The sequence below is a fragment of the Fundulus heteroclitus genome, unplaced genomic scaffold (assembly GCF_011125445.2).
Source record: "Fundulus heteroclitus isolate FHET01 unplaced genomic scaffold, MU-UCD_Fhet_4.1 scaffold_105, whole genome shotgun sequence".
In the NCBI taxonomy this organism is placed as follows: domain Eukaryota; kingdom Metazoa; phylum Chordata; class Actinopteri; order Cyprinodontiformes; family Fundulidae; genus Fundulus; species Fundulus heteroclitus.
Window position 1 is genome coordinate 235237 of NW_023396518.1, and position 26993 is coordinate 262229.

General features: G+C 40.6%; 1 protein-coding gene across 1 annotated transcript in view; it reads left to right on the forward strand.

The window, feature by feature from the left end:
* The window catches only part of map2 (microtubule-associated protein 2), a 71461-nt gene that overhangs the window by 41601 nt on the left and 2867 nt on the right, over positions 1-26993 (forward strand). Inside the window, 10 exon segments of the mRNA XM_036128632.1 lie at positions 749-1078; positions 2214-4562; positions 4598-5353; positions 5461-5703; positions 6311-6448; positions 8014-8075; positions 11054-11195; positions 12693-12749; positions 12927-13234; positions 24265-24346. Coding sequence (XP_035984525.1) covers positions 749-1078; positions 2214-4562; positions 4598-5353; positions 5461-5703; positions 6311-6448; positions 8014-8075; positions 11054-11195; positions 12693-12749; positions 12927-13234; positions 24265-24346 — 4467 coding nt within the window.

Below are 26993 nucleotides of genomic sequence, written 5' to 3' on the forward strand. Positions count from 1 at the left end.
GGAATAGCGACCTGTCCAGTATGGATGGATAGATGATTTATGTATTTACATATTTACATTTGTTATACTGTTTTACAACTTTTCTATGGCGTTATGTGACTTTTGGCTGTTAAAATAATAGATTGTCAGTCAGGGTCAATAATGCTATAGTTGAAGGGGTTAAACCTGGATCTGATTTGCTTTGGAGGCTGAAGAATTACATACCAAGGTCTATTTCATGAGCCAAACTGATAGATTTTTATCTATGTTATGATGTACTGCAAATCAGGAACAATAAAATTGTTATAAGATGAAAAATGTTTTGATCTTTACGTATAATCTAATCGATTTATCTTTTTTAAAGCGTTACCAGCTTGGGTATTTCGTTGTGTTTTGTAAATGGGCATTTCAAAATTCTAAATGATATTTCTTACATGGATAAAATATATTCATGTAATTTGTTTATCAATTGGATTGTGGCACGTTTGGCTCTGTTCGCAGTTGCATACATACAGTTTAATCAGATCCACAGTAAACTCTCAAAACATATTTCTTACTTTGAAAACCAAAGCCACGTTTTTAACATTCATCTAACATCCCTCTGTCTTAAAAATCTCTGCTCTTGCTGTATTGTGTCAAAATCCTAACTATTTGGGTCACCTTCTTACAGAGCTGAAAGTATCCCCTCATAAGTTATGTTCTTACATAACCCAAGTCTGTGTTGCCTGTAGTCTTACTGTGTGCCCCCTTTCACCCTGTTTTTGAGAAGAAGAGACCATGGAGGCTCTTACAGCTGAGTACGAGGAGGAGGAGGAGGAGGAGGAAGAAGTGGAAGAGGAGGAGGAGGAGAGTGCAGAAGCGGCAGTGTCCGAGGCAGCTCTTGATGAGCAGCAGTGGAGTGGGGAAGAGCCCGAGATGGACAGCCCCAAAGCTGAACCCTTAGATCAGACAGAGGCCTTAGACGAGGCACAGGATGTAGACCTGGGGCAGTCTGAGGCGGCTAGTGCTGCCACAGAAAGCTCTGTGGACAGAGAGGAGGAGGAGGAGGAGGAGGAAGAGGAGCAGGAGGATGCAGAGGGTGAGGAAAGCCATGACACAGGTGTGTCCTGCCCTCTGCTCTCCTCGCCTGCATGTTATTGCATTTCCCACTGTATTACAAGGCAAATGTGTCTAAACGAAAGTAAAAAAAAAAAACATAAGCATTATGATTCAACTGGAATGGCAAGTAATCCTCTCTGCGCTCTGCTGCGGCTGCAAGGCAACACAGGCTTGTTGGTGAAAAGAGTCCCATTGTTCAAATTAGCCTGGTTTTCTTGTGTGTCGTCTCTGCTCGTCGTTCTTATTTTCTCGCTGTAGTTTTTTGGGGCCGGCCGTTTCGTGTTGGTATAATGATGTGACGTGACGCTAAACATGACAATGCTTCTTCTTTTTTAATTTCATCAGCTTATAAGCTTACTAGTCTCTCATTATGTTTACACATAATGGCTTGGTGCTGGTATGCCAGTGCTGCACATTTTATGTTGCCATGAGTCATAGGGGATAAACATGCATTGCCCACTTTTGCCATCGGTCTGAGTCCAAAGAGTTTATAGGGGAGCTACGTTTGGGGTCTCTCGATCAGTTTGGTGAGGTGTTTGGAGAACCGTACATATTTCTAAACAATATATCATTACAGAAAATGCAAAAGTATATTAATTTACTTTTTTCCTCTCAATTTGTGAGTGCCAACATATGGCATTTCTCTGTCATTCGATAGAATACAAGTGATTATTGGATGATTCAATTATATTATTAAGACATCAATGAGCCAAAATATTCACATACAGATATCTGAGTAGGTATCACCTCTAACTTATGCTTAAAGTACAGCGATGATTTTCAATGCATGACAGAGATGCCGTATTCTTTGTCATTGATTTCTGATGCATGGTTATTCCTTCCATTTCTTATAACCGTTTTCCCATAAATCAGCATTACAGTTGCCTCATGCCGGCTCCGTCACGCTCCATCTCATGTCTTTCATCCATCTGTGACATGGTGGGCCCTCACTCTTGCCGTACCTCTTCAGTGATGGCTGTATCATTGTGCTGTAAGTTTCTGAAGGAGAGCTTTGCCTCGTTGTGTGAAAGCTTTCCCAGTGACCGGCTTATAAACGATCCCTGTTCATAGCATGCTAAAGCAATACTTTTTTCTTGTGCGAAACAGAAACAGTCAACTTACAGATATCTTTACAGCTTTAAAGATGGACGCAGACAAGCAGGACAGTGAGTCCATAAGCCCAGACAGCATCGGATCAGAAAAGCGCCCAGAGGAGTTTTTTGAGCCCCAGATGCAAGGATTCTTTGCTGGCGAACGAGTTGTACCGGAGAGCCCGACCATGGATATGCCATCTTTTGTGCCTCCAGATGTTCAAACCCAAGCCAAAGATCCAGTCCGGACTCTCACACTTCAGCCTACATACGGCGAGCCAATCACGGTCTCAGAAAAACAGCCTTCGGTGGAGGTGGTGGAGTTCAGCAGCATCACTGCTCCTTCTGATTTCTCTTCGATGGGAGTCAAGGTTCAAGGAGGAGTTGAAACCGGAGAGGCCACTGACAAATCAGGCATGTCGGCATACTTTGAAACCTCAGCTGTGGAGGTTGAGGAAGGCACAGAATGTAAGGGTGAGGGTTATTATGAGCTGAGTCGATCTGGTGAAAAGACAAATAAAGATGATTCCAAGTCCCAGGAAGTCAGCTACAGCACACTGGCAGAGGCTAAGGATAAACCTGAAACTAAAAAGGTTCCACCTGGAGACTTTGGTATGCCTGCAATTCCTGATAAAAGCAATGAATGCAGGCTTTCCCCTGGTAAGCTCGCCTTAGAGCAGAGGAGTTACTCGCTTAACATCACCATAGGAACAACAGATCAGACTGGACAAGGCAGGCAAAGAAACTTCACCCCACTGGCCACTGACATCATGTCACATACAAGTGGAAGTCTTGATGAGTCAGCTGACTACCTTCCGGTTTCTACACCTTCAGTAGATAAACCTCCATCATTCCCTCCCCTTATCCTGGAGACCGCAGCTTCTGTCACATCAGATTCCTCTTCCCCTCCGAGAACCGCTGAACATCCATCAAAAGTCAGTCCAGAACCCGAATCCCCTGAATCCCCTGAGCCAAATAAAGAGTCTTACAAAAACGGATCGGTGATGACGCAGGACTTGCCGGAAATGCTAGACCTTGCAGGCACCCGATCGAGACTGGCCTCAGAAAACACAGACCCCGAAATAATCCAGAAGAAGTCACTCAAAAACGATGACCCTACTTTCACCGATGACCCTCTCGCTAGTTTGTGTTCAGGGGAACTGAGTCCCGGCATAAGAAAGAGTGATAGCCAACTGGAAGAGATGGGCTACTGTGTGTTTAGTGAATATTCAGGGCCCATGCCATCCCCTGCAGACGTGCTTAGCCCTACCAACGCCTCCATACAAGGCTTTACCCCTTCTGTTTTGGAGGAGAAAGTGGCTGAGCAGGCGAGAAAATTAGCAGTGAGAGATACGTCCTTGGAAGACAAGAGCCAGTCATATGGAGGCGCTGATATTGACGAGGGGGAAGACCAAAGTCAAGGGGGAAGAAAGGATTCAGTCGAAGAAAGCAGCAAATGCAAAGCAAACGATCAGCCAGCAACACACGTGAGTGAGACACCTCTCGCTCAGCTGAGCGAGCCTTTTGTGACACCGACGGTCACTGTGACTCTCGAGGAAGGTGAGAGGTCGGCCAGTGAGATCGAACGCCAAGCCAGTGGCGAGGCTTCAGTGACAGAAACTGAAATCGCCGACTACGAAAGGCAGATCCGCAAGCTGGAGATGGAGGACAGGCCTCTGAGTCTGGAGGAGGAGCGGGAACTGCAGGAGCTCCGAGAGAAGGTGAAGCTTGTGCACCAAGAGGCCTATGAGGAGGTGGATGCCGAGGACGTTTACCAGCTGACCGGCATGGCCAAGGACCGCATCGCCAGACCGGTGAAAACATCGCCTACTTCATCTGTAGAAAGCAACATCGATGATGACAAACTGCTTTCCCCAGTACTCTCACCCTCAAAACTTAAACAAAGGGAATTGTACGGCTCACCCAAAAGATCAGCTTCGCCTGTGTCAGTAATAAACAAAGATGAAAGGGATGAACAGGAGAGGAAAATGAAGGAAGACCAAGAGAGGGAAGCAGCTGAGCGAATAAAGAAAGAAGAGGAAGAAAGAAAAATGAAGGAGGAAGCAGAACTGAAAGAAAGAGAGGAGCAGGAGAGAAGAGAGAAGGATGAGGCAGAAAGGATATTGAAGGAGGCCGAAAGGCATGAGAAAGAGCTGAAAGACAGACTGGAGAGAGAAAACAAAGAGACAGAGGAGAGGGAGATGAAAGAAAGGGAGGAGAAAGAGAAAAAAGAAAGAGAAAAGAGGGAAATAGAAGAAAAAGAGAGGGAAGAAAAAGAAAAACGGGAAAGGGAGGAGAAAGAGAAGAAGGAAAGAGATGAAAGGGAGAGGAAGGAAAGAGAAGAATGTGAGAAGAAGGAAAGAGAAGAGAGGGAGAGGAAGGAGAAAGAAGAATGTGAGAAGAAGGAAAGGGAAGAGAAGGAGAGAAAGAGAAAGAAGAAAGGGAGAGGAAAGAAAAAGAGGACAGAGAGCAGAAAGAGAATGAAGAAAGAGAAAAGATAGAGCGAGAACATAGAGAAATGAATGAAAAGATGGAGCAAGAAAGAGCGGATCAATTGTTAAAAGAGAAGATCGAAAAGGAAAAGATGGAGAGGGAATTAAAAGAAAAGGAGGAAAAGGAAAAGACAGACATGGAAGTCAAAGTGGAGAAAGAGCAAGAGAAACTGGCTGGGATGGACAAAATGGTTTTAGACCAGTCAGTGGAAGCAGAAGACAAGCAGCAAGCAGAAAATTCCTCCATGAATCTCACTGAGGAAGATGTGCTGAAAGAGGCGAGTACAGGAGCAGAGGTGACGAAGGAGATAGCAGAGACCCACGCTGCGATTGAATCCGTGGTCATGGTTGAAGATGATTTCATCACAGTGGTGCAAACCATCGATGAAGCTGAAGAACCAGGTCACAGCGTTCGTTTCTCGGCTCCACCTGAGGCCGAAGCCCTTTGCGTTGGTGCACGGAAAGAAGAAGAAGAAGAAGAAGAGGTGGAAGAGGACGAGTCTGTGGAGTTGGCTCAGGAAGCAGACTTGGAGGCGGCCAGCCTTGAGGAGGTAGGGGAAGTTCCTGAAACCCCTGCCTCCCCAGCACAAGAGGCTCAGACCAGAGAAACAGAGGGACCATCAGAAAGCTATGATAGAGATGAAACAACAGTAGACGACTCCATCCTGGACAGCTCCTGGGTAGATACACAAGGTAACGCCACTCTAAATACCTGTACTATAATAACATTCATCCCCGTTCCATTTTCCTTCTGCTGTTTCTAACCAGACACTGCGTTCTTCTACTGTCCTGTTTATTAGACGACGACAGGAGTATGGCAACGGAGCAGATTGAGGTTTTACCCAAGGTGCCCAGTCCAGTTAAGAAACCCGCTGCGGTCCCGAGCAAGCTGTCACAGCAGCGGAGTACGGAAAAGCAAGAAAAAGCGGTCAAACCCAAAGCTAAAGGAGGGCGGGGTAAAGGTCGCATCTCTACGCCTGAACGCAAACCTGTTCGCAAAGAGCCCGTCTACATACCCCGAGAAGAGCTCAAGAAGAAAAAAGGTCAGCATTTGTCATAATTTATCCAAAATTCATGAAAATACCTTTTAAAGCAGGGTGGTGTATTTGGTAGCACTGTTTCAATGTATGATCGGCAAATTGCCCTGCTTCCTTAAATTAATTATACTGCCTTTTTCATTTTTTTCATCTCTTAATTAATTTAATATACAATGTGTAAACATACATTTGGTCAACTTGTATGTGCCCCCCCCCCCCCAAAATAAATAAATAAAATAAAATAAATGTATACAATAATGAAAAAAAAATTACAGTATGTCATAATAAATATTAAAATTTTCCTTTACCATGATCAATATAAACTGCAATCAGAAATTGATCAGGAATTGTGGTCAATTAGAGAAAACACAGTTTTAGAAGGAATTCTTTTTTCTTTTTATTTCAATCTCAAAAGGCAAATATTGACATTTTTATGCATCTTCCGTCTTACTTTTGTTCAAGCTTGTTCTACAAAATAGTAGTTTTCCATGACCAAAACTGAGATTCATGTGAATTACTGACTACAATTACAATTTGTAACCACTGTGTTTGTTCTTAGCATTCTACTACCCCTCCACTTCAGTCACTTACCTTGTTTCTTCCAATTGTTTAGCTATCATAAAGAAGACTGAGTTCAACAAAAAAGTGGAGACCCAGACTCTATCTCCGTCCAAGCGGAGCAGCATGAAGCCAGCAGTCCGCCACACACGGCCCATCCAGCATCACTCCTGCCCAAGGAGGAGACCCACAGGTGATGCATGATCCCCCTATATATGTCAAACAGCTCTTATCTTAACCGTCACCAGTTTCCATCACATCTGTCATGCAGTATCAGTGTTTTCTTATTGTGGGTATTGGTTAATTTTTTTGATCACAGTTCTTTCTGTTTGGTTGTATTATTTTTTTTTCTATTTATTTAATCAGCATAAAATAGGTCAAAAGAAATGTTTCATTTGTTTTGATTTAATCCTTCTGATTGATCAAATTATTTTTTTACTGTTTTTGAAGCATTGCCTTTAATGAAAAGAAAGGCTGTGATCCTTAACTTCGTGAAGTACATTAATCCCCTTAGAGTTTTGTACATGCAAGCATAGTTGTAAAGCTGTTGTTCTGTTGTCACTTTGCTTTTCCAAAAAGTTACCTTTATCTGCACCACATCTCAATATTGCATTTGGTTTGGAGCATTAGTGATCTGGTAATTGCATAATTTGATTTTCATCGGCCTGCAAATTCTGAAGCTATGTTTTTTTTTAAAGCATTTTTCTACTCTTTGCTTTCCACATGGTGTTATTTCAAAGCTAACAGTCTATGTTTTGTTCTATAAAGAGTCTGTTGTAATCCTGCTCTATCCCAGAGGCAGTTTGCACCTAATTTTCCCCTGATGGACTGAATTCTGTGTCACCAATGATGAAAGCTTAGCTTACAGCTGCATTGGCCCAATTAGATTATTTCCCAGGGTTGCTTTATATAATACAAATCCTTCACTCTGTGTCATTTAATGCCAAGTCTTTGACTTAAAGCCTACAATTATATATATATATATATATATATATATATATATATATATATATATATATATATATATATATATATATATGATTGTGGTCTTGGCAGGCCAAGTCAACACTTCAAAGTTGTTGTTCATTCCTCAACCGTTTTGCTCTCCTACTGTAAGATGTCACTGCCATCAGGGCGATTTGCGTAGTCTGTAACATTTAGGTAGGTGGTACGTGTAAAAATACAAATCCACCGGGGAGGCAGGAGCTTAAGTTTCCAAGCTAGAATATTGCCCAAAGCATGACACTGCTTCTACCGCCTTGCCTTCTTCCCATTGTGCATACGGGTGCCATTTGTTCCTCCTGGTGTGTACCAGGCCGTCCACATGGAGTAAAAGAAAATGTGAGTCACCAGACATGACCGTGTTCTTCCACCAGTCTGTTTTCCAGTTTTGAAGCTGGCATCTCCATTTTGACAGTATCAGGGAAGCATAGGCATCCAGGCTGATCTGTGGCAATGCTGGACCGCATGAAACAAACTTCAATGCCCTGTGTAGTCTCGAAACTTTCTCTCCTACTGCAGACCAGAAAAACCCTATAAGAGCCACAGTGTTATAGACCCTCCTACCACAACTTGACCCCTGTCTAAGTCACCTGTTTTCTTCCTTCAAACACATTACCTTAAAGCATAAAATGTGTTATATACCATGTACAAACAATATGATCGAAAAAGTGGGTAATTTCAGAAGCCTCTACTGTAGTTTAATTGTATTTGGATTGGATTTATCCTGCATAATTTCCCCTTATTTCTTTCTTTCAGAAGCGCTGTCAGACAGTCGCCATCCTCTCAGTGTTGCCAGACAGTCTCGAGACAGAGCATCGGTGAGTAAACTAAGCAAAACCAACTCTGACGTAACATTTGGCATCAAACCCAGTAAGATGAATACCAAACATTAGAAAAAAACATTAGCACTAAAAATTGTTTAAGACAAACTATAGTGAAAAGCAAAACATATCTCTATAGACTGTGACAGTCGAGGTCAGGGTCCCGAGAATAAGCCAGTACCCTGCTTGATGTAGCAGCTTCCCAACTTTAGTCGGCTCATTGTGCCATAATTTGTTGACAATTATCATAAAGTAAAACAAATGCTTGTAAACTTTCCTAAGTTCAATGCACCAAGTTAAAAACACTCCATGACGCTGTTCATTAAATGGACACCATCTGTAGAGCCTTCTGATGATCCGTCTTGGCCAGCAGCCATAAAAGACTTTCAAGGTATAAATAGCTTAAATTATATTTCACTGCATGCAGTTCATAAGAGAGAGAAAAAAGATAGCTTAGAAAGCTAGTCTGTTCAATGTTTTCTGGATACCTTTTGCGCAAATAGTCGAGACAGTTCCATCTGGAGTGTTTAATATACTGGCTAGGTGTAGAGTCAACCCCGTGACCCTTTCCCCATCGGCTGGCGTGGCCTCGACTCCATTTTCCTCCTTCACCATGTTAATAACAGTTATTATGTCTAAAATGACGCAATTTCTGCATTCCTTAAATGTCATGTCATTTACAGCATCCAGTAAATGTCTTCTAATACATCTATTAATGTGTGGCGGTTGCTGTTGCCTGAGCTGAACACGATGTTCCCTGTTCCACCTTTTCATATTTGTTGATCAGTTGAGCATTATACAGTACCTTACATAAGTATTACTACGACTGGATCATTTCCAGCTATATTCATTTCACGGCCACTTACCTCACTATATTTTATTGAGATTTAATTTGATAAACCAACTCAAAATAGTGCATAATTGTGAAATAAAAAAAGGAAACATTATTTTTCATTCATTACATTATGTTTTAAATTAAAATTCTAAAAGGTGTAGCGTGCATTTTTATTTACGCCCCTTTACTCTGATTCATCTAAACAAAATCCAGCACAATTAACTGTCTTCAGAAGTGGCCTAAGACAACAACAAAGCGATTAAATCACATCATACTGTAAATCTAAATGTTTGGTTTGTTAGAGAACATAAGTGAACAAACAGCATCATGAAAACCAAGAAACAACAAGAAAACAAACTATGGGCTCGGCCAATATTCAGAGTCCTCAACGTGGTCGTCCCGGGTTCAAATCCCGTTCTGTGTTTTCATGTCTCCACCCTGTCTCTCAACCCTCTTTCCTGTCACATTATTGTCAAATAAAGGTGACAAGGGCCAAAAATGGATGGCACAACTGCAAACTATTAAAACCATCAACCTGAACTGACAGGCCAGGCGACGAGAGCATTAATCAAAGTAGCATCCACAAGGTTTATGGTTACTCTCGAGGAGCTAAAGAGCGCTATAGCTCAGGGGAGAAAATCTGTTGAAAGGACAATTACTAGTTCTGCGCTCAACAAATCTGGACTTTACAGAAGAGTGGCACAAGGCAAGCCATTGTTGAAATTAAGTAATAAGTCTGAAGGCATGTAGGGGGCATCGCAAATGTTTGATATCAAAGCAAAATACTGTTTGCGATGGAAACACCTTAGCACTGTGAAATATGGTGGTGGCATTATTAAATTGTTAGGATGTTTTTCTTCAGAAGACACTGAAAAGCTGTTGGACGTTGTAAAAAAAATGATATTGCGGGTTACCGTCACCTCATAGCAGGACAGCAAACTTAAAGATGCTGCCAGAGCTACAATAGCACAGTTTGGTTCACCAAATATTTCTCTGTTACATTGGCCTATATTTAAAGTTCATACTTAAGCATTAGCAAACAATTAACTTACCTGTCTAGAAAGGACAACCTCCGCATGGCTTATGAGCCCCTTTGATTCTTTAAGTTGGCACCAATGCTCAAAAGCTTGACCAACGTTCACCTCTTATTTTGCTTCTTTTTGGGCCCGCTTGAATCTGAGAAATGTAACGCTGAGAAGAAGCCATTTCTCAGCGCTATCACTGAGATCTTGCAACGCCTGAGCTTCGTCTCAGGTGACTTCAGCCTACTATTCATATTGGTGCAAAATCCTTTTGTGTCGACTTTGGGATCATAACCAGAAGTCAATATTTATATATTTTGAACCTGTAAAAACACTTATATATATATATATATATTATATATTTTTCAGTTAAATATATACTTATATTCTGCACCATTCTAGACATCATGTGGATGTATTAATTTTGAAAAATCAATCCTTTTAAATAAAAAGTTGTAGCTATAACCTTCAAACAGCTTTCTATCTAAGGAAAACCCAGTAGAACCTGGGTCTGTCTCAATGGCCATTTGCCATGACCGACATACCAAAAGTATACCGAAACACTGATTCAGAAGTACATTCTTTGTGAGAAAAATGTAAAAAGTTAATGGCTGTACTAGTTCCTTTTTGTGCCTTCATTTAGGAGGGAAACACAGCAAAGCAGATGAGCTCTAAGTCAGTTTTCAACTCTAGAGGATGAAGGAGAGCACATCCAGTTAGTTGCAGTAAGGCTCAGCCAATAAGTATGAGTGGAAGAGCGACAGGGTTAACCACCGATAAACAGGACTAAGTCATCTCCTTCAACTCCTTTCACTTCACAATTATGCACCACTTTGTGTTGCTCTATCTCATAAAATCCCAATAAAATACATTGATGTTTGAGCTGGTAATGTAACAAAATGTGGGAAAGTTCAAGGCTCATGATTTCTTTTGCATTACACAATTTCCAAAGAAAATTATTGAATGTGCTGTTTATGTTTATATTTTTATTTATTTATTGGACTAGATAAATCGATCTAGATAAACCCTCATGACATCAAGTGGGATCGTTATTCGTGTTAGACTGATGCCATGTTCACCACTCCTTTGTCACTGTGTTGATGAGTGTTTTCCATCAGGATGGTGGGTCACGGAGCCCACTGAAAAGATCCTCTGTGCCACGTCATGCCTCCATTCTGGGTCGCCGTGGCTACCAAGAACACGAGGAGAGTTCCACCTCCATCACCAGCTCCGGATCGACTGCTCCCCGCAGACCCACATGTAGGCCCCACTTCACAAATGCATCAGGCTCCTAACCGTTGTCAGTAGGGGATGCAAAAATATTCACTCTCACACCAATGTTGAACAGTTGAGTTTAACTTCATTTGCAGAGTGCTTCTTGAAAAGGTAACTGTTGCAAATATTTTTTTAAACCTGCAGATTTTGTATTTGAAGGAGACGCAGGGATTGTTAACGTTGTGCATATTTGATGTGCTCAAATCAGATCATTGGCCAATACTAATATTGTTTTAAATGTTTTTTTCTTTCTAAGGATAAAAAGATGCACATTTGTTCATTCAGACTTTCTTTAAAGTCAGGAATTAAATGTCTCAAACCTTGACCATTAAAGAAGAAAAGGTATGCTTTAACTGCTGGAAAATAACGTTCCAGCATCAGGTTCCAAGACATCTGACCTGGTACCGTAAGCAATTTGATCTCCTAGGCACCACATGTACCACATAAACATTGGAATAAACTACAGAAGTGATGCCATTGCTATTAAAATGTAACTGCCATGAGCCAACAACAGCATTACATAGTCTCATGCTACACTCTGCATACACTCCATCTTTTCTGACAAAGATTTACTCACTTTGAGGTGCCAAAGACTTAGTGACACACAGCTGTTCAGGCAGCTGGTGGCATAACCTATTTTCTGATCAACCCGGGGAGGAGGAGGAGGGGTGGTATCAGATTTTTCATTATTCTCAGCCAGTTCAGGGAAATGTGCCCCTTTTTTATTACTGACAACTTAATTTGTGTTTGTATGTTATTTTATAAGCTTTAGTGATGATTACTCACATTATCAAATCATCAGCCTACAGATATGTACTATGTTTAGCTTCACATCAGAGGTTTGTATCAGGGACAATTCCATGTTTTTGTTTAGTTAAAGCTACACCCCTTTTTCATAGTCTTATTGCTGCTTTGATGTTCTTGTTTACCTTAAAGGGTCCTAGTCACATAATATAACTTTACAAATTTCTACGCCAGTAGCTCACTCTGGTTGAATACACCAAATATTTTCCAGTTAAATTACTGCACCATGTTGAGTTATAATATTAATATTTCTGTGCTACACCTTTTTTTTGCTCTATTTGCTGAAGCAGAAGAAAGACTAAATAACTAATTGTTGCTATTTAGCTTTCTGACAGTTCCCTGGTACTGCCAGCAGTTGGCACAACAATGTTTATATCTGCTGATCGCTCCCATTGCAAAATTACTTTCAAGCTCAAAATGGACTAAGTAAACACTATCAGCACGAATGCTTGGTGGATATTGTTTCGTCTGAAGATGAATATATGTTGTTTTGTGTGTTTTTCATGGTCAAAATATGTAACTAGGCCCCTTTAAAACTTCAGCATTACATTCATTTCCTTTAGTGCAAATCCACATTTTAATGCATTTTAACTCTGCTAATTCCAAACATGGTCATTTATTACTTCTGTCTCGCTGAAATTAAATCATAAACTGCACATTTAATTTTCCTTCCTACAGCGTTTCAATCTGAAATGAGAGCAGAGCATAGGATAGGACGAGCCCCTAGTATGACAGGTATGGAGGATTTTAAAAGTAAGGTCAAAAGCTTTTTCAAAGTAATAAACAAACCATAGCATTGGATTGTAGTCATGTTTTCACATTTACTTGCTTCAATTACATTACTCAGTATTACAACTCATTCCCTTGTCTCTCTTCCCCTTATCTTTGTAACCACAAATTCTTCTCCCCCAGTTGCGCAATCAGTACGATCTCGTTCAGCTCGCAGTGGCCACTCTACCCCTCGCACCCCAGGATCCACCGGCATCACCCCAGGAACCCCTCCAAGCTACTCGTCCTCCTCACGAACCCCTGGGACCCCGCGCTCCCTCAGTTTGATTTCTCAGGAGAGGAAAGTGGCAGTTGTACGCACCCCCCCAAAATCCCCCGCAACCACTCCCAAGCAGCTGCGCATCATCAACCAGCCACTGCCCGACTTCAAGAATGTCAAGTCCAAGATTGGCTCAACGGAGAATATCAAGTACCAGCCCAAAGGAGGACAGGTGACATGTTGTATTTTAAAATTAAAAAAAGCCAGAGTCTTGCTTCCTTCATCCTTGCATTGCTCCTTTTCCTGACAATTACTTTAGTTTTCTTTGTGTCTTTTATGTGGAATCACTTATTATACAGTCATCCGAAGACAAAACTATAGACCTACGTTGCTTTCATATAAATGTCACCTCTATAAACTAAAAGTTTGTTTAGCTATACTAAACTACATTAGAACATTTAATTAATCAACAATCAGACTCACAACTTAACAGTTCAGTGTGTTCTATGGAGCTAAATACCCCCCCCCCCAAAAAAAAAAAAAGACGGTTAGAGGAGATCGTTGAGAATTCTTCAGAAACAAGAATTTGTTTCAATTCAACCAAACTGTTGCCAAATTATTTATTGACAAGAGCTCATAATTGATACAATCTAGTATTAATAAATCATGAAACCCCCAAAAAAACTTCTAATTTAAACAAAAACTAAGTCTAACATAAACACTGCTGATAGAAATATAAGAATTCATAACTCAACATACATGAACCCAAACAATAATGATTTACCTGATAAAGAATCTACAAATTATCATGGATCATCATTTTCTAAGAGACTGAAATGAAAATGATTTCAGGGCCTTTGTATTCTGGGGTACACTAGTCATGTGGGAGTTGGTCGACCACTCAGATACGGACCTGGAAAAGCTAAGATCTGTAAATTTTAACATCTAATTTTGCTTTAAAAAGGAAACTTGAAAAGCAAAGTGGAATACAAAACAAAATCGCTAAATTAATTACACTTATTGAGCCTCTCCAGCATGTGGAGATAACCTCTAATCTTACAACAACTTCAAAATAACTTTACAAAAACATTATAGGGTTCAGTTCCGTTGTAAACTAATCAGATGGGAGTTAGTCGACCAGTCAGATGTGGACTTGTGAGAAATCATGAACTTGGTCAAGGATGTTTGCAGTTTAAACCATCAATCTGTCTTTAAAGTGCCATCTTTTGAGCATAAGAGAGATTCCTTTACCCTTCTCAAATGTACATGAATACAGATAATGACCATAAATAACACACCGCATGTAGCTGTGGTGTAAGAATCCTTATGAAAGTTTGCAGAGTGGAACATATCACCCCGCTTCTCTAAAAACTTCACTGGCTTCCCATTACCTACAGAATTCATGAGGAAATTGCCCTCATCACCCACCAGTGTGTTCATGGCAATGCTCCTGAAAGCTTTAAGGACCCCGTCACATCCCACTCATCCACCCGCTCCCTCCACTCACATAACACCAATCTGCTCCATCTGCCTCGTCCTTTGGTACGGACGGTCGGTGCCTGGGCCCTCTGTTTAGCTGCCAACCTTGGAACTTCCTCCCCGACCACCTGAGAGCCCCTCAGACACTTACTGCTTAAAAAAACAAACAAAAACACATTAAAGACTTTCTCTTTTGGAGCAGGCTTTTACTGCTGCTAATTGAGCTGTTTTATCGTTCTTTTTATCATTCTTATAATGTCGCGCTATCACATTTTCCTAATGAAAAGTACTTTATAAATTAAATGTGTTATTATTTTAGTATTCCCAATTACTATTTAAAGCTAATATTTAACTTTCACTAATTTTAAAGCTTTCTGGGATTCTGAATTGAACAGATTTGGATTATTAACCCTTATCAAATTCCTGCTCAAGCTCACCTAAGATGTCATGTCTTCAGGCATTCTAAAAAAAGCAAAACAGACAATAACTTGCCAAGTTTTTAGACTGTATTTCAGATACTGAGCAGCAATTTGCCTCGATAAATCTATGTTCCCAAAAGGATATTTCGAGTAACATACTAAAAGACGGTTCTGTAGTTATAGTTTATATCCAAGGAATGTTAGCTTTGTTGCATTTGTACCTCTTTCTGACATGCAGTTTGTTTTTCTCCATCAAACAACAACATGTACAGGTTACAGCTGTGGCTAGTAGATTATGTATTTTTTTTTCTCCAAACAAATGCTCACTTTTCTTTTGTCTTACAGTGGATATATCCTAAAGCCCCTTTTCCTAATTGTGTCCACACTTAGTGTCGTTTTCTTGTCAGTGTCATGGATTAAGGTTTATAAAAACTGTGTGACTATCACAGTTTCATTGGTGTTCTCTACCTGACCGTGTTGTTGAAAAGAAAACGCTACTCAGATGAACCATTCTTTATGTAGCTCAGTTTCATCATTGTGGTCCACGTATGTTAATTTTTTCTTTCTTTATACTTGGCCTATACCTAAGTTATCAGATGAAAAGTTCCAGATTTCAGTAGAAATCACTGGGGATGCAAACTGAGTATTCGTTCCTGATGTTTTTCTACAGGCTTTGTGTCACGATGCATCCGCTATTCACATCATGTTCGTTGGTGCTGGAGAGACTGTGCATTTGAGTATATAACTCCCAGTTTTGACAAGATGTCTTGTTTAAGTATGACCCTGAAAGCAAAAAAAAAAAAAAAAAAAAAAAAAAAGCAGTGCTTCAGCACCAGGCAAAGTGATGAAAACAGCAGTATGTCTGCAGCTATCAGGTTTTACAAGCCTTTGCTGATGACCTGATTAGGACTCTAAGCTTTTTGCCTGACGTGTTTATGACTTAAAGGTCTCTGAGCTGCTCAGTGCAGTCAGCTGCAAAATAGGGAGGGATCATGTTCCAAACACTGGCCTGTCATCTGCTGAGAACAAATGGACGCTTTGTTTTTTCTTTCCACGCATGTTTTTCTGTGAAAGAAGGCATGATTGGTTATTATTAGTGACAGTGTTCTTTTGCCTACTCCGCTAACATCCATGTATATCATCACTTCCAAGCCGGAGGACGTTTGGCAGTGATTCAGTGTGAAAGTGACCAAATTTGTAGTCCAACGAACAGATCACACTTCCTCACTAGTATTATGTGTGATTCAGATTGCAAAATAAAGTCTGTAGGAGTTACGTCCAAACGTGATGAGGGTTACTCATCTAAAGGGGTCAGTTGCGCTTAACAGAAATACTGTGATTTAAAGAAATGCTACTCCTGATTGCAACACAGTTATTTATTTCAGAATGATTCTGATTGTTTAAGCACAACCCCTGTGCATTTCGTCATTTTTTCCCTGTGTCTTATCATTAAAGGATGGCAGCTTTTGACAAATGTTTTGGTGTTTTTGGATCTGAACGGGGGACTGCTGAGCTCTCAAACTCTTTAGAGCTGCACAGAAAATGTAACATCTGTGAAGGGCAAAAAATTGATGCTTCAATGATGGCCCTGTGACGTTGAGACCCAACTGGTTTCAGAGACTCTGTTTGTTCTGAACACCTAAATCTGCCCTTGGCATCCAAAAGGGGGATTTAAAAAGAGTACTCAAAAAGAAATATATACTTTTTGAATTCATCTTTAAATTGCTGGAACAGCATTATCTATTAATTAACTTTATGCTAAAGGCAAAGGCAAAGGCAAATTTATTTATATAGCACAATTCAGTACAAAGACAATGCAAAGTGCTTTACATGATTAAAATATAGCAAAATAAAACAGAATAAGAGCAAGTAGGAATAAAATATAGATAGAAAATAGAACAAAAAAGTGGTGATTCAGTTAACTAGGACAGTTGAAGGCAATTTTAAACAAATGTGTTTTTAATCTTGATTTAAAAGAACTCAGGCTTTCCGCACTTTTACAGTTTTCTGGAAGTTTGTTCCAGATAATTGGAGCATAGGAACTAAATGCTGCTTCTCCATGTCTGGTTCTGGTTCTAGGTATGCAGAGTAGGCTGGAGCCAGAAGACCTGAGTGGTCTGGATGGTTTATACGCTGATAACAAGTCTGTGATGTATTTAGGAGCTAAGCCATTTACGGATTTATAGACTAACAGAAGTATTTTAAAGTCTATTCTCTGAGATACAGGGAGCCAGTGTAAGGACTTTAGAACTGGGGTTATGTGCTCTACTTTCTTAGTTTTAGTGAGGACGCGGGCAGCAGCGTTCTGGATCAGCTGCAGCTGTCTGATCCACTTTTTAGGCAGACCTGTGAAGACACCGTTGCAGTAATCAATTCTACTAAAAATAAACGCATGGATTAGTTTTTCTAGATCCTGCTGAGACATCAGTCCTTTAATCCTAGAAATGTTCTTCAGGTGATAGAAAGCCGACCTTGTAACTGTCTTTAGATGCTTTTGAAGGTTCAGGTCTGAGTCCATCACTACTCCCAGATTTCGGGCCTGATTAGTGGTTTTTAGCTGAAGCGACTGAAGCTGTGTGCTAACTTTTGATCTTTCCTCTATTGGTCCAAATATTATTACTTCAGTTTTGTTTTTATTCAATTGGAGAAAATTTTGGCACATCCACGTATTGATTTCTTCTAGGCATTTACTCAGTGCCTGAATTGGTTCATAGTCACCTGGTGACATGGTGATGTAGAGCTGTGTGTCGTCTGCATAGTTATGGTAGCTGATGTTGTTATTTTTTATTATCTGGGCTAGAGGGAGCATGTAGATATTGAAAAGGAGGGGACCCAGAATGGACCCTTGGGGAACCCCAAATGGGATTTTTGTCATCTCTGATGTAAAGTTACCTACTGATACAAAAAATTCCCTGTCCTTTAAGTAGGATTTAAACCAGTTGAGTGCTGTACCAGAGAGGCCGACCCAGTTCTCCAGGCGTTCTAACAGAATGGAGTGATCGACAGTATCAAATGCTGCACTAAGGTCCAATAGAACCAGCACGGTGGTTCTTCCACAGTCTGTATTTATATGGATGTCATTAAACACCTTGATAAGGGCGGTCTCTGTACTGTGGTGAGCGCGGAAACCTGACTGGAAAACGTCAAATCGGCTGGTCGTTGTTAAGAAGGTGTTTAATTGTTGAAATACAGCTTTTTCAATAATCTTACTGATAAAGGGGAGGTTTGAGATGGGCCTGTAGTTCTGGAGTAGAAGTTTGTCTAAATTATTCTTTTTCAGCAGTGGTTTGATAATTGCTGTTTTTAGGGACTGGGGGAAAACACCTGACAGGAGGGACGTGTTTATTATCGGAGTCAAATCAGACGCTATGACAGGTAAAACTTTTTTAAAGAAAGCTGTGGGTAGAACATCAAGACAGCATGAAGAGGAACTTAGCTGCTGAATGATCTGCTCTAAGCTTTTGTAGTTTATTTGGCTGAATTGGGACATTTTGTCAGAAGTAGTTCCTGCTGAATACAGCATTGGTTCTGGAGCTGGTTCTGGCCTCACATCCTCATGCAGAGGATGTGAGGCTTTGTCCTTGATGGCTCTGAATATGGACAGAGTCCTCCCTTCTTCCACTGGACCAGCCTCAGCCCAACCAACTAAACTGGCCTTGCTGATGGTCCTGTTCGGTTGGGAGATGGTCTTCTTACTGGTGCACCAACACAACACAGCATAGAGAAGAACACTCGTCACCACTGACTGAGCTCCAGTATCCTCTCTGTCATCTCCATGGTGTTGTTTTTTTTATTATGAAATGCTAGTAAAATGGCCTATAAAACTTCTACATCTAGCAGCAGAACAGTTAGTTTATAAATTTTCTTAATTGGTTTATTCATAAGCCTTTCTGAAGTTAACGATAGTTAATGATCATGATCAGAATGACATCATGTGTACGCCAGAGACTGAGAAAACAGCTTAAAATAGGAGGTAGTTTCTACTTTATTGAATCAAAGCCACAAATATATGACGGCGCAAGCTCATAAGCACCTTAACGCTATTAGTGTTGTTACTTAAATCAACAGCCCCCCTGTGTATTTTTTAGATACTAAATATTTCTATTCTTTGGCAAAGTTCTCCAGCAGGCTGCTGGCATGCAGGCTGAAAGCTCAAAAGAATGAGATAAAGGAACTTTATATATCGCAGTTGGCCTAGAGTGATCCCTAGATTTATTTTCATGAGTTTATTGACATTGTAACAGTCATACATTACTTCCTCTTTGTCAAATGTTTGCTTAAAAAACACAAAATCTGCTATGTGTTTTTTTTTCTATCTCCTTTTCGATTGTAAAATATCTCAAAGCGAAATGGGTAGCAGACTGCCAACATATTCAGGTTCCGCAACTTGCTCCGGCCATTTTAAGTGAACACATTGAATTTGACTGCAAGTTCAAACTTCCAGAATTAAAGTCAAAAGGCTTATTCTACCTGGTCTGGTGGCCTAAACTGAATTCTGTCTGTGCTTATCGACACGTTATGGATGATCACCAGCATTTTTATGAGGCCACATTTCTCCTTGCCTCCTTGTAGTGTTCAGTAACTCAGCTGTTCTTCTGCAGTAAGTAGCTCCATTTACAGCACAGACACAGCTCCCCTTAGCCCATCACTTACTTCCATCCACCTGCTGACTTGTACACTGACTGTTCTTGTAGCGGCACAAGGACCAAGCGTATCATCAGCAGCCTAACATGAAGGGTCTTTGATCTCAAAGTCAGCACTACGCTTCATTTCAATGGCGCTTTGGCTGTCGGTTGTGTGACCTGGACCCACAGCCTGCTGGTACACATTCTTGCTGATAGTTGTTGCACACCACTTTTCTTCAGACAAAAGCGACAGCTTTCAAGAAAATCCTGAGATTTTTAATTAAGGATGGACTGCTTTCTGATAGCTTGAACTAAAGGTTTTTATCGCTGCAGATGAAATTAAAGGATCAGAGTGGTTGCTAAGATTCTTGTTACACACCATTGTTTGAAAAAAAAATCTTGAATTTGTACTTCAGTCACACTTTTAGTTAATTTTGTTTATTTTGTCAGTCTCATATTCCAGGTAAGCAGTCCACACCATCTCTGAATTTTTCCATAGATCCAGAATTTAATTGAGAAGCAGAACTTCAGTCACTTTTCACTGATATAATGGTGGTCCAAGCGTAATGTTTACATGGACCTAAAGTGTACCATTATGTCTGGATAGTCCTTGATTGTAGTTAGCGCTTCTTTGCATATGATTCATCTTCAAAGTTTTGATAATTGATGTGGTGGATATGATTTGATTGACTACTGCACCCTGTTAGCTTTTGATTTGACCCAGCTGTCAACAACTGTAAAGCAGTGTCAGAAACACTAAGCATCAGAAAGATGAGCATACACATTTTTTTTTCTTTCATAGAACATAAACAGGCAAGGAAAATGTAGTCCAAGTAGGTTCAGGTAAAAAAGGAATGCCTATTTACATTTAATCTGGTAAAATAAAAAATAAATAGAAAATGTGTGTGTATGAGGCTTAACCCAAACCTGAGGTATTTTACCACTGTATTCTAAAGATGACAGACAAGATGCAAGCACCCAGTTCCAGTGGCAGATTAAGATGAGGGGGATGTGGCTCACAACCCAGGGAGACATTCTTCCAGGGGAGGCAGAATGAGCTCTCAGAGTAAAAAATAGTTTGCTAGTCAGGGCAATCTGACATGTTTAAGAGGCATTTGTATTCAATCTTTTGATGGTTTATAGGAAATTATGATATACAAGTTTATTTTCCAAAGGCTGTGATGCCTAAATTGTCCTACAATTCCAGAATCGCCCAGAAACACTCTTTCAGCAGAGAAAAAGAATACCAAAAACTATTTCGTTTGTGCTTTTGTGTTTAAATTTGACTTTACAAACTATATTCTCTTCACATTTTGGATTTGGAAGCTGGAGACGTTAGAACATTTTTAAACCGTTAGTAGGGATGGACTTTGGCGTTAGCCCATTATGGGGCAGCCCCACCACCAACACATTTTCAGTTTTACACTCCTGCATTCTGTAGTTACATTGCAAATGAGTAAAACATCTCTCAACCTAAAGTAAGCAATATAGAAAGTTTTTAGCCTCATCCTCAGTACGCTGGATAGGTCTTGACTAAAGGCAGTGTTTGAATATTCTCATCCTGGAATTCAGCGGCCTACCATTCAAGGCTGACTTGCCTGTTGGTGAGCTCTCTAATTTAGTTTCCTGCCAAACCATCGCAGGATATGTTTGAACTATTGTATGCCTTTTTTTATTTCCGTTTCAACTGCTGCATGAAATGACTGCATTTTTATGGTTAATTTGCGCTATGGAGTCGACGGTGTCTGCGTCTCACTCCTGCTTTTTCTCTTTGCAGCTGCTGAGAGTCATTCATCGTCACAGCACACTCACTTATTTTTTATTTTATCACTTTTGCACCTTAATCTGAGATCCCAAACTGAGAAGCCTGTAATTTGCCTATATTTGTATTTAAGAATCTTCCTTTCCTCCCACAATCTAAATGAGAGAATCACATCTAAAAAATCAGATGTACTGCAATACAGTTTAGGCTTCCCACTGCCTGCGGTATATTAAGCCTTTAATGTATTAAAGGGAAGGTATCAGGTCAGAGTTTGAGTCAAACAGCTGATTTGTTTAAGGAATCAAGTGTTTTAAATAGTTTCTGTTGATGATTTATTCCCAGGATTATCAAAGTTAGAAGAATCTTACCTTTTACTTTGCTCTAGTGTAGTTGTGTTTCCTACAATTTGTTTGTCCAAGGCAGTAGGGAACTGTGAGTGCCAGCGCTAGAGTCACAGAATCTCCAGCTTTGCTAGTGGACTATTCAAATGACTAGATGTTGCCGATTGTTTACAAGATTTGCTGAAGGGTCAAAGCATTTTTCCACTTCATTCCTCGCCTCCAACCTTGCAGGTCCTCATCCCCAGTGTTAAACTGGACTATAGCCATGTTCAGTCTAGGTGTGGGTCCTTGGACAGGCGGGGCCACTCAGCAGGAGGTGGAAACGTGAGTCTTGTCCTGCAAACCATTCTCAGTGTTACATTGTCAGTGCTGTTTGCGTTTCACACTCTGTTGTGCTGTGCTTTTGCAGTATTTCTACTTCCTTTTTTCAACTTATTCTGCATTTTGTCGTTCTGAATGTCGTTCATTCATGCAGCTGTGGAGGTCTTCGCCAACTTGCTTCTCTACGTGAACCCTTCTTTCTCAAATTTTGCTTTGCTTCTTTTCCTCTTTTGCTGTACGGCTAAGTCAGTGTATCTCAACAAATGTAAACTTTTTAGATTATGTCATATTGCCTTTTATGTGAAACTCTCGCCACTGACCTTTATCAGGTAATATGCAGCATATTTTATGAAACACTTGATTAAGTCTAATTGGTTCCGTCTGAAGGGAGCAGGTACGGTGTCTGACCCGTCCGGTTTCTGATTTGACCGATAACACAAGCCTCATAACAATGAAACAATTAAAAGTTCTCCTGGCTTTATAGCCCTTCAGTCTCTCCGTTCACATCAAGACCTTTTTTATTGAATGAAATCAAGTTTTCAGCATGAAATTACCCACGTACCTGTGGGGCAAACAGCTGCGCTCAAACAACAGCAACAAACGTACCGGCTCTGCCTGTGGCAAAACAGTTAATAGCTGTTCACACGACCGTGTTGTACTTAATTACTTTTTGAGTAGAACATTTTCTTTACAAAGTCAATTTGACATTTTGCTGTTGTTGTTGTTTTGCTTTGTTCCCAATTTAGTTATTGTTGCTGTTATTATTAGTGTTATTACTAATTTGGAAATAAGAAATAGGTGAACACATAGAGGATAAAAGATAAACTGAATTTTTTAAAGCAATACTGTAACGGGTATCTTGCAATTTTAAAGTAACAAAGAGAACTATTCCAGGAATCTAATGCAAGAATAAAGTGTCACTTTTCATATTCTAAGCAAGCAAAAAGGGTAACAATATCACATTTTATTTGTCTGCGTCAAGGAGCACAAATAACCAGCAGCGGGTTACTGTAAATTAAATATGTACAGTTAATTATTTGTGTGGCTTAAGCCTGCAAATGCTGGAAGAAAGTAAATATAAAGTGAGTAGGATGTAGAATTTCTCCTTCTCAAAGTAGCACTCAAAGTAACAGTGCTTAAAAAAAAAAAAAACAGAAAACAAAACAAACAAAAAAACAACATAAAAAACTTCTGAAGCTGCCTTTCATGTCACGATCCAAACTGGCACTCTCGAGTTGTTGTTTGCTGAAGGGCTGAAAGACATGATTTGAAAACTGAATCTGGGACATAGAACTGAATGATGTCCTCCAACCCTTACATAAAGCACAAAACATATTTTTTTTGATTTTGTATTCACATAATATATCTTGTCCTTGTAGTTGCAGAAGCTCCAACAGCTGCACTGCGTGGTCTGTAATTCATAATCTTCACTGTTCATTGTCTCACTTTTCCTGACATATCATAACAAAGCTCCTCTTGTCTGGATTAATCATTGGAAGACTGGAACTACGCCGGTAACCTTACGTGTCAGAGTGATTCATCTCAGCATGTGGTGTTTCTCTCCTTACTCATTGTGCTGTGCCTAGATTTTTATTTCTCCTCTCTATTTGCTGTCTCACTAACTAAAAGTAATGTTAGTCCTGACTTGAATCTGATATCAGAATCTGTGGAGGGCACTAAACATCAGGGTGATAAGGTTTTCCAGCCTTTAACACAAACAACTCTATGCAAAAGACGTATATCAATACCAGTCGAGAGGGGTATAAAGCCTTTTCACAATCAGAAATATATTTTCATTGCTGTAATGCTAAGAAGAAAGACAAATTCATTATATATCGAGAAAGGTTTAAATCATTCTCTACATGAATGTTTTTGTTAAAATGTAAATTAAAAACAGATTTATTTTAAGTAGCTCACCTTGTGGATTTTTTTCCCCAGGGAGGTTTCTATTATTTCCCAAAGAAACAAAGTTCTTAGCTAAATAATAATAATAAAAAAAAAACATTGAATCTAAAACTTGTCAGAGGAAGGAATAATATTGGGTGTTATTACAAGGATCCTGATCATTTCACGCAGTTAGAGCATTGTGCTGGAAAATTAACAAAAAACTGGATCGTCTTATTCCAAGCTGATTCAAACCCTTTACTTTGCCAAGAAGATGAATTACACAATTGGATATGAAACATAACACTATCTGCTATAACTCAGGAAAATTGGGGAAAGAATTTGGATTGTTTTTTTATTGACGTCAGTTGGAATCTCACTGTTACCTCTGAGCGTTGACTTTTGTCATTTCCCAACCTTATCTCTTCCAGGTACAAATACAGAATAAGAAGATTGACTTGAGCCACGTGACCTCCAAATGTGGTTCTCTGGACAACATCCATCATCGACCAGGTATGAAGATCTATACACAGTTGGCGATACTGAGGCAGGCAAGGCTGAGATAAGACTGGTGGTAGGGTAGCCTTATGCCTCGGCATCCAACAACATCCACACTTATTGGAACCATTTGTAAAGATGAGCAAAAAGCCTTACATTTGTCTTTTATTTATTGCTGTTGCATTATCTCTTGCTGTAAAATTCAGAAAATCCAACCGTTGCTTTGACAACATTGACAGTATTCAGTTAAGGTGATTAACACAAAAATATAAGATTTCTTTTAGCACCCATACCAGTCATTAAATGATACATGCCACTGAAATACATGTTAAATTTATTCATTGTCTTTTCACTAATTACTTGATTTGCAAGACCTGGGGATCTCATGGTCTCCATAAAACACCATCATGCAAACCAGTTTTGGAGGCATGCCAAGAAAAGGCCTTGTCTGTCCAACTACTACAAATGTAAACGTTTGGAGTTTGATAAATAGATTTGGGAGTTTTTATTGAAACCAAGTGTTTTGGTGAGATTGGTTTGGTATGAAACAAAGACAGATAGTTGAAAAAAATTAGAAATTAGACCAGACAAAAAGACGGAATGAGTTGTCTCAGGAGATTAGGAAGAAAATTATAGACACACATGTTAAAGGTAAAGGCTATACGAACTTCTCCAAGCAGCTTGATGTTCCTGTGACTACAGTTACACATATTATTCAGAACTTTACGATCCATGGGACTGTAGCCCACCTCCCTGGACGGGACCGCAGGAGGAAAATTGATGATAAATCAAAGAGACAGATAATACAAATGATTAAAAAAGAGCCCAGAAAAAAACTTTTAAAGAGATTAAAGGTGAACTTCAAGCTCAAGGAACATCAGTGTCAGATTGCGCCATCCGTCTTTGTTTGACTTAATGGGAGACGACCTAGGAGGACACCATTGTTGAAAACAAATCATTTGCCAAACTACATGCTGACAAGCCACAAAGCTTCTGGGAGAATGTCCTGGAGATTGCAACTTTTTGCCAAGGCACATCAGCTCTATGTTCACAGACAGAAAAATTAAAAGTATCAAGAAAAGAACACTGTTTCTACTGTGAAACATGGAGGAGAATCTGTTATGTTCTGGGGCTTCTTTGCTTCATCAAGCACAGGGTGTCTTGAATCTCTGCAGGGTACAATGAAATCTCAAGACTATCAGGGGATTGTATAGAGAAAAGGGCTAACCAGAGTCAGAAAACTTGGTCTCATTCAAAGGTCATCGGTCTTGCAACAGGATAGTGATTCAAAACACCCAGCTAAAAACACCCAAGAATGGCTTGGAGGAAAATATTGGACTACACTGGAGTGGCTTTCTATGAGGCCTGACCTAAATCATATTGAGCATCTTTAGAATGAGCTGAAACAAGCAGCTTCAGCTGGTGGAGGTGGTGTGCTGCTGACCTAGACTCGGGACGTTGTGTGTTGGTGGGCAGAATACTTTGGAGACCTCCTTAATCCCACCAACACGTCTTCCATTCAGTATGCAGAGCCTGGGGATCCGGGTTGGGTTCTCCCAGCTCTGGTGCTGAGGTCACTGAGGTTGTTAAAAAGCTCCTCAGTGGCAGGGCCCCGGGGGTGGATGAGACTTGGCCTGAGTACCTTAAGGCTCTGGATGTTGTGGGGCTGTGTTGGTTAACGCGACTCTGCAACATTGCATGAACATCAGGGGCAGTTCCCCTGAATTAGCTGTTTGGGGTGGTGGTCCCCCTATTTAAAAAGGGGGACCGGAGGATGTGTTCCTGTGGGGGGTACTTTGGGAGTATGGAGTAACAGGCCATTTCAGAGACCTAACAGGTCCTAACCTGTGTCAGAACTTGGTCCACATTGCCAGCAGTAAGTCTGACTCATTTCCGGTGAGAGTTGGACTCTGCCAGGGTTGCTCTTTTTCACAGATTCTGTTCATAACTTTTATGGACAGAATTTCTTGGCACAGCCAAGGTGTTCAGGGGATTGTGTCTCTGCTATTCCCGGATGACGTGGTCCTATTGGCTTCATCACGGCGTGATCTACAGCTCTCACTGGAACAGTTCGCAGTCGGGATGAGGCTCAGTGCCTCCAAGACCAAGACCAAGACCATGGTCTTGAGCCAGAAAAGGGTAGAGTGCCTTATCCAGGATGGGGAGGATGTGCTGCCCCTAGTGGAGGAGTTTAAGTATATTGGGGTCTTGTACACGAATGAGGGGAAGATGGAACAGGAGATTGACAGGCGGATTGGTGCAACGTCTGCTGTGAAGGTGGTGCTGTACCGGTTCGTTGTGGTGAAGAGAGAGCTGAGCCAAAAGGCGAAGCTCTCGATTTACCGGTCGGTCTACGTTCCTACCCGCATCTATGGTCATGAGCTTTGGGTCATGACTGAAGGAACGAGATCCTGGATACAAGTGGTCGAAATGAGTTTTCTCCGTAGTGTGTCTGGGCTCTCCCTTAGAGATAAGGTGAGGAGCTCAGTCATCCGGGAAGGACTCAGAGTAGAGCCGCTGCTCCTCCACGTCGAGAGGAGCCAGTTGAGGTGGCTCGGGCATCTGGTTAGGATGCCTCCTGGACGCCTCCCTGGTGAGGTGTTCTGGGCACGTCCCACCAGGAGGAGGCCCAGGGGAAGACCCAGGACACGCTGGAGGGACT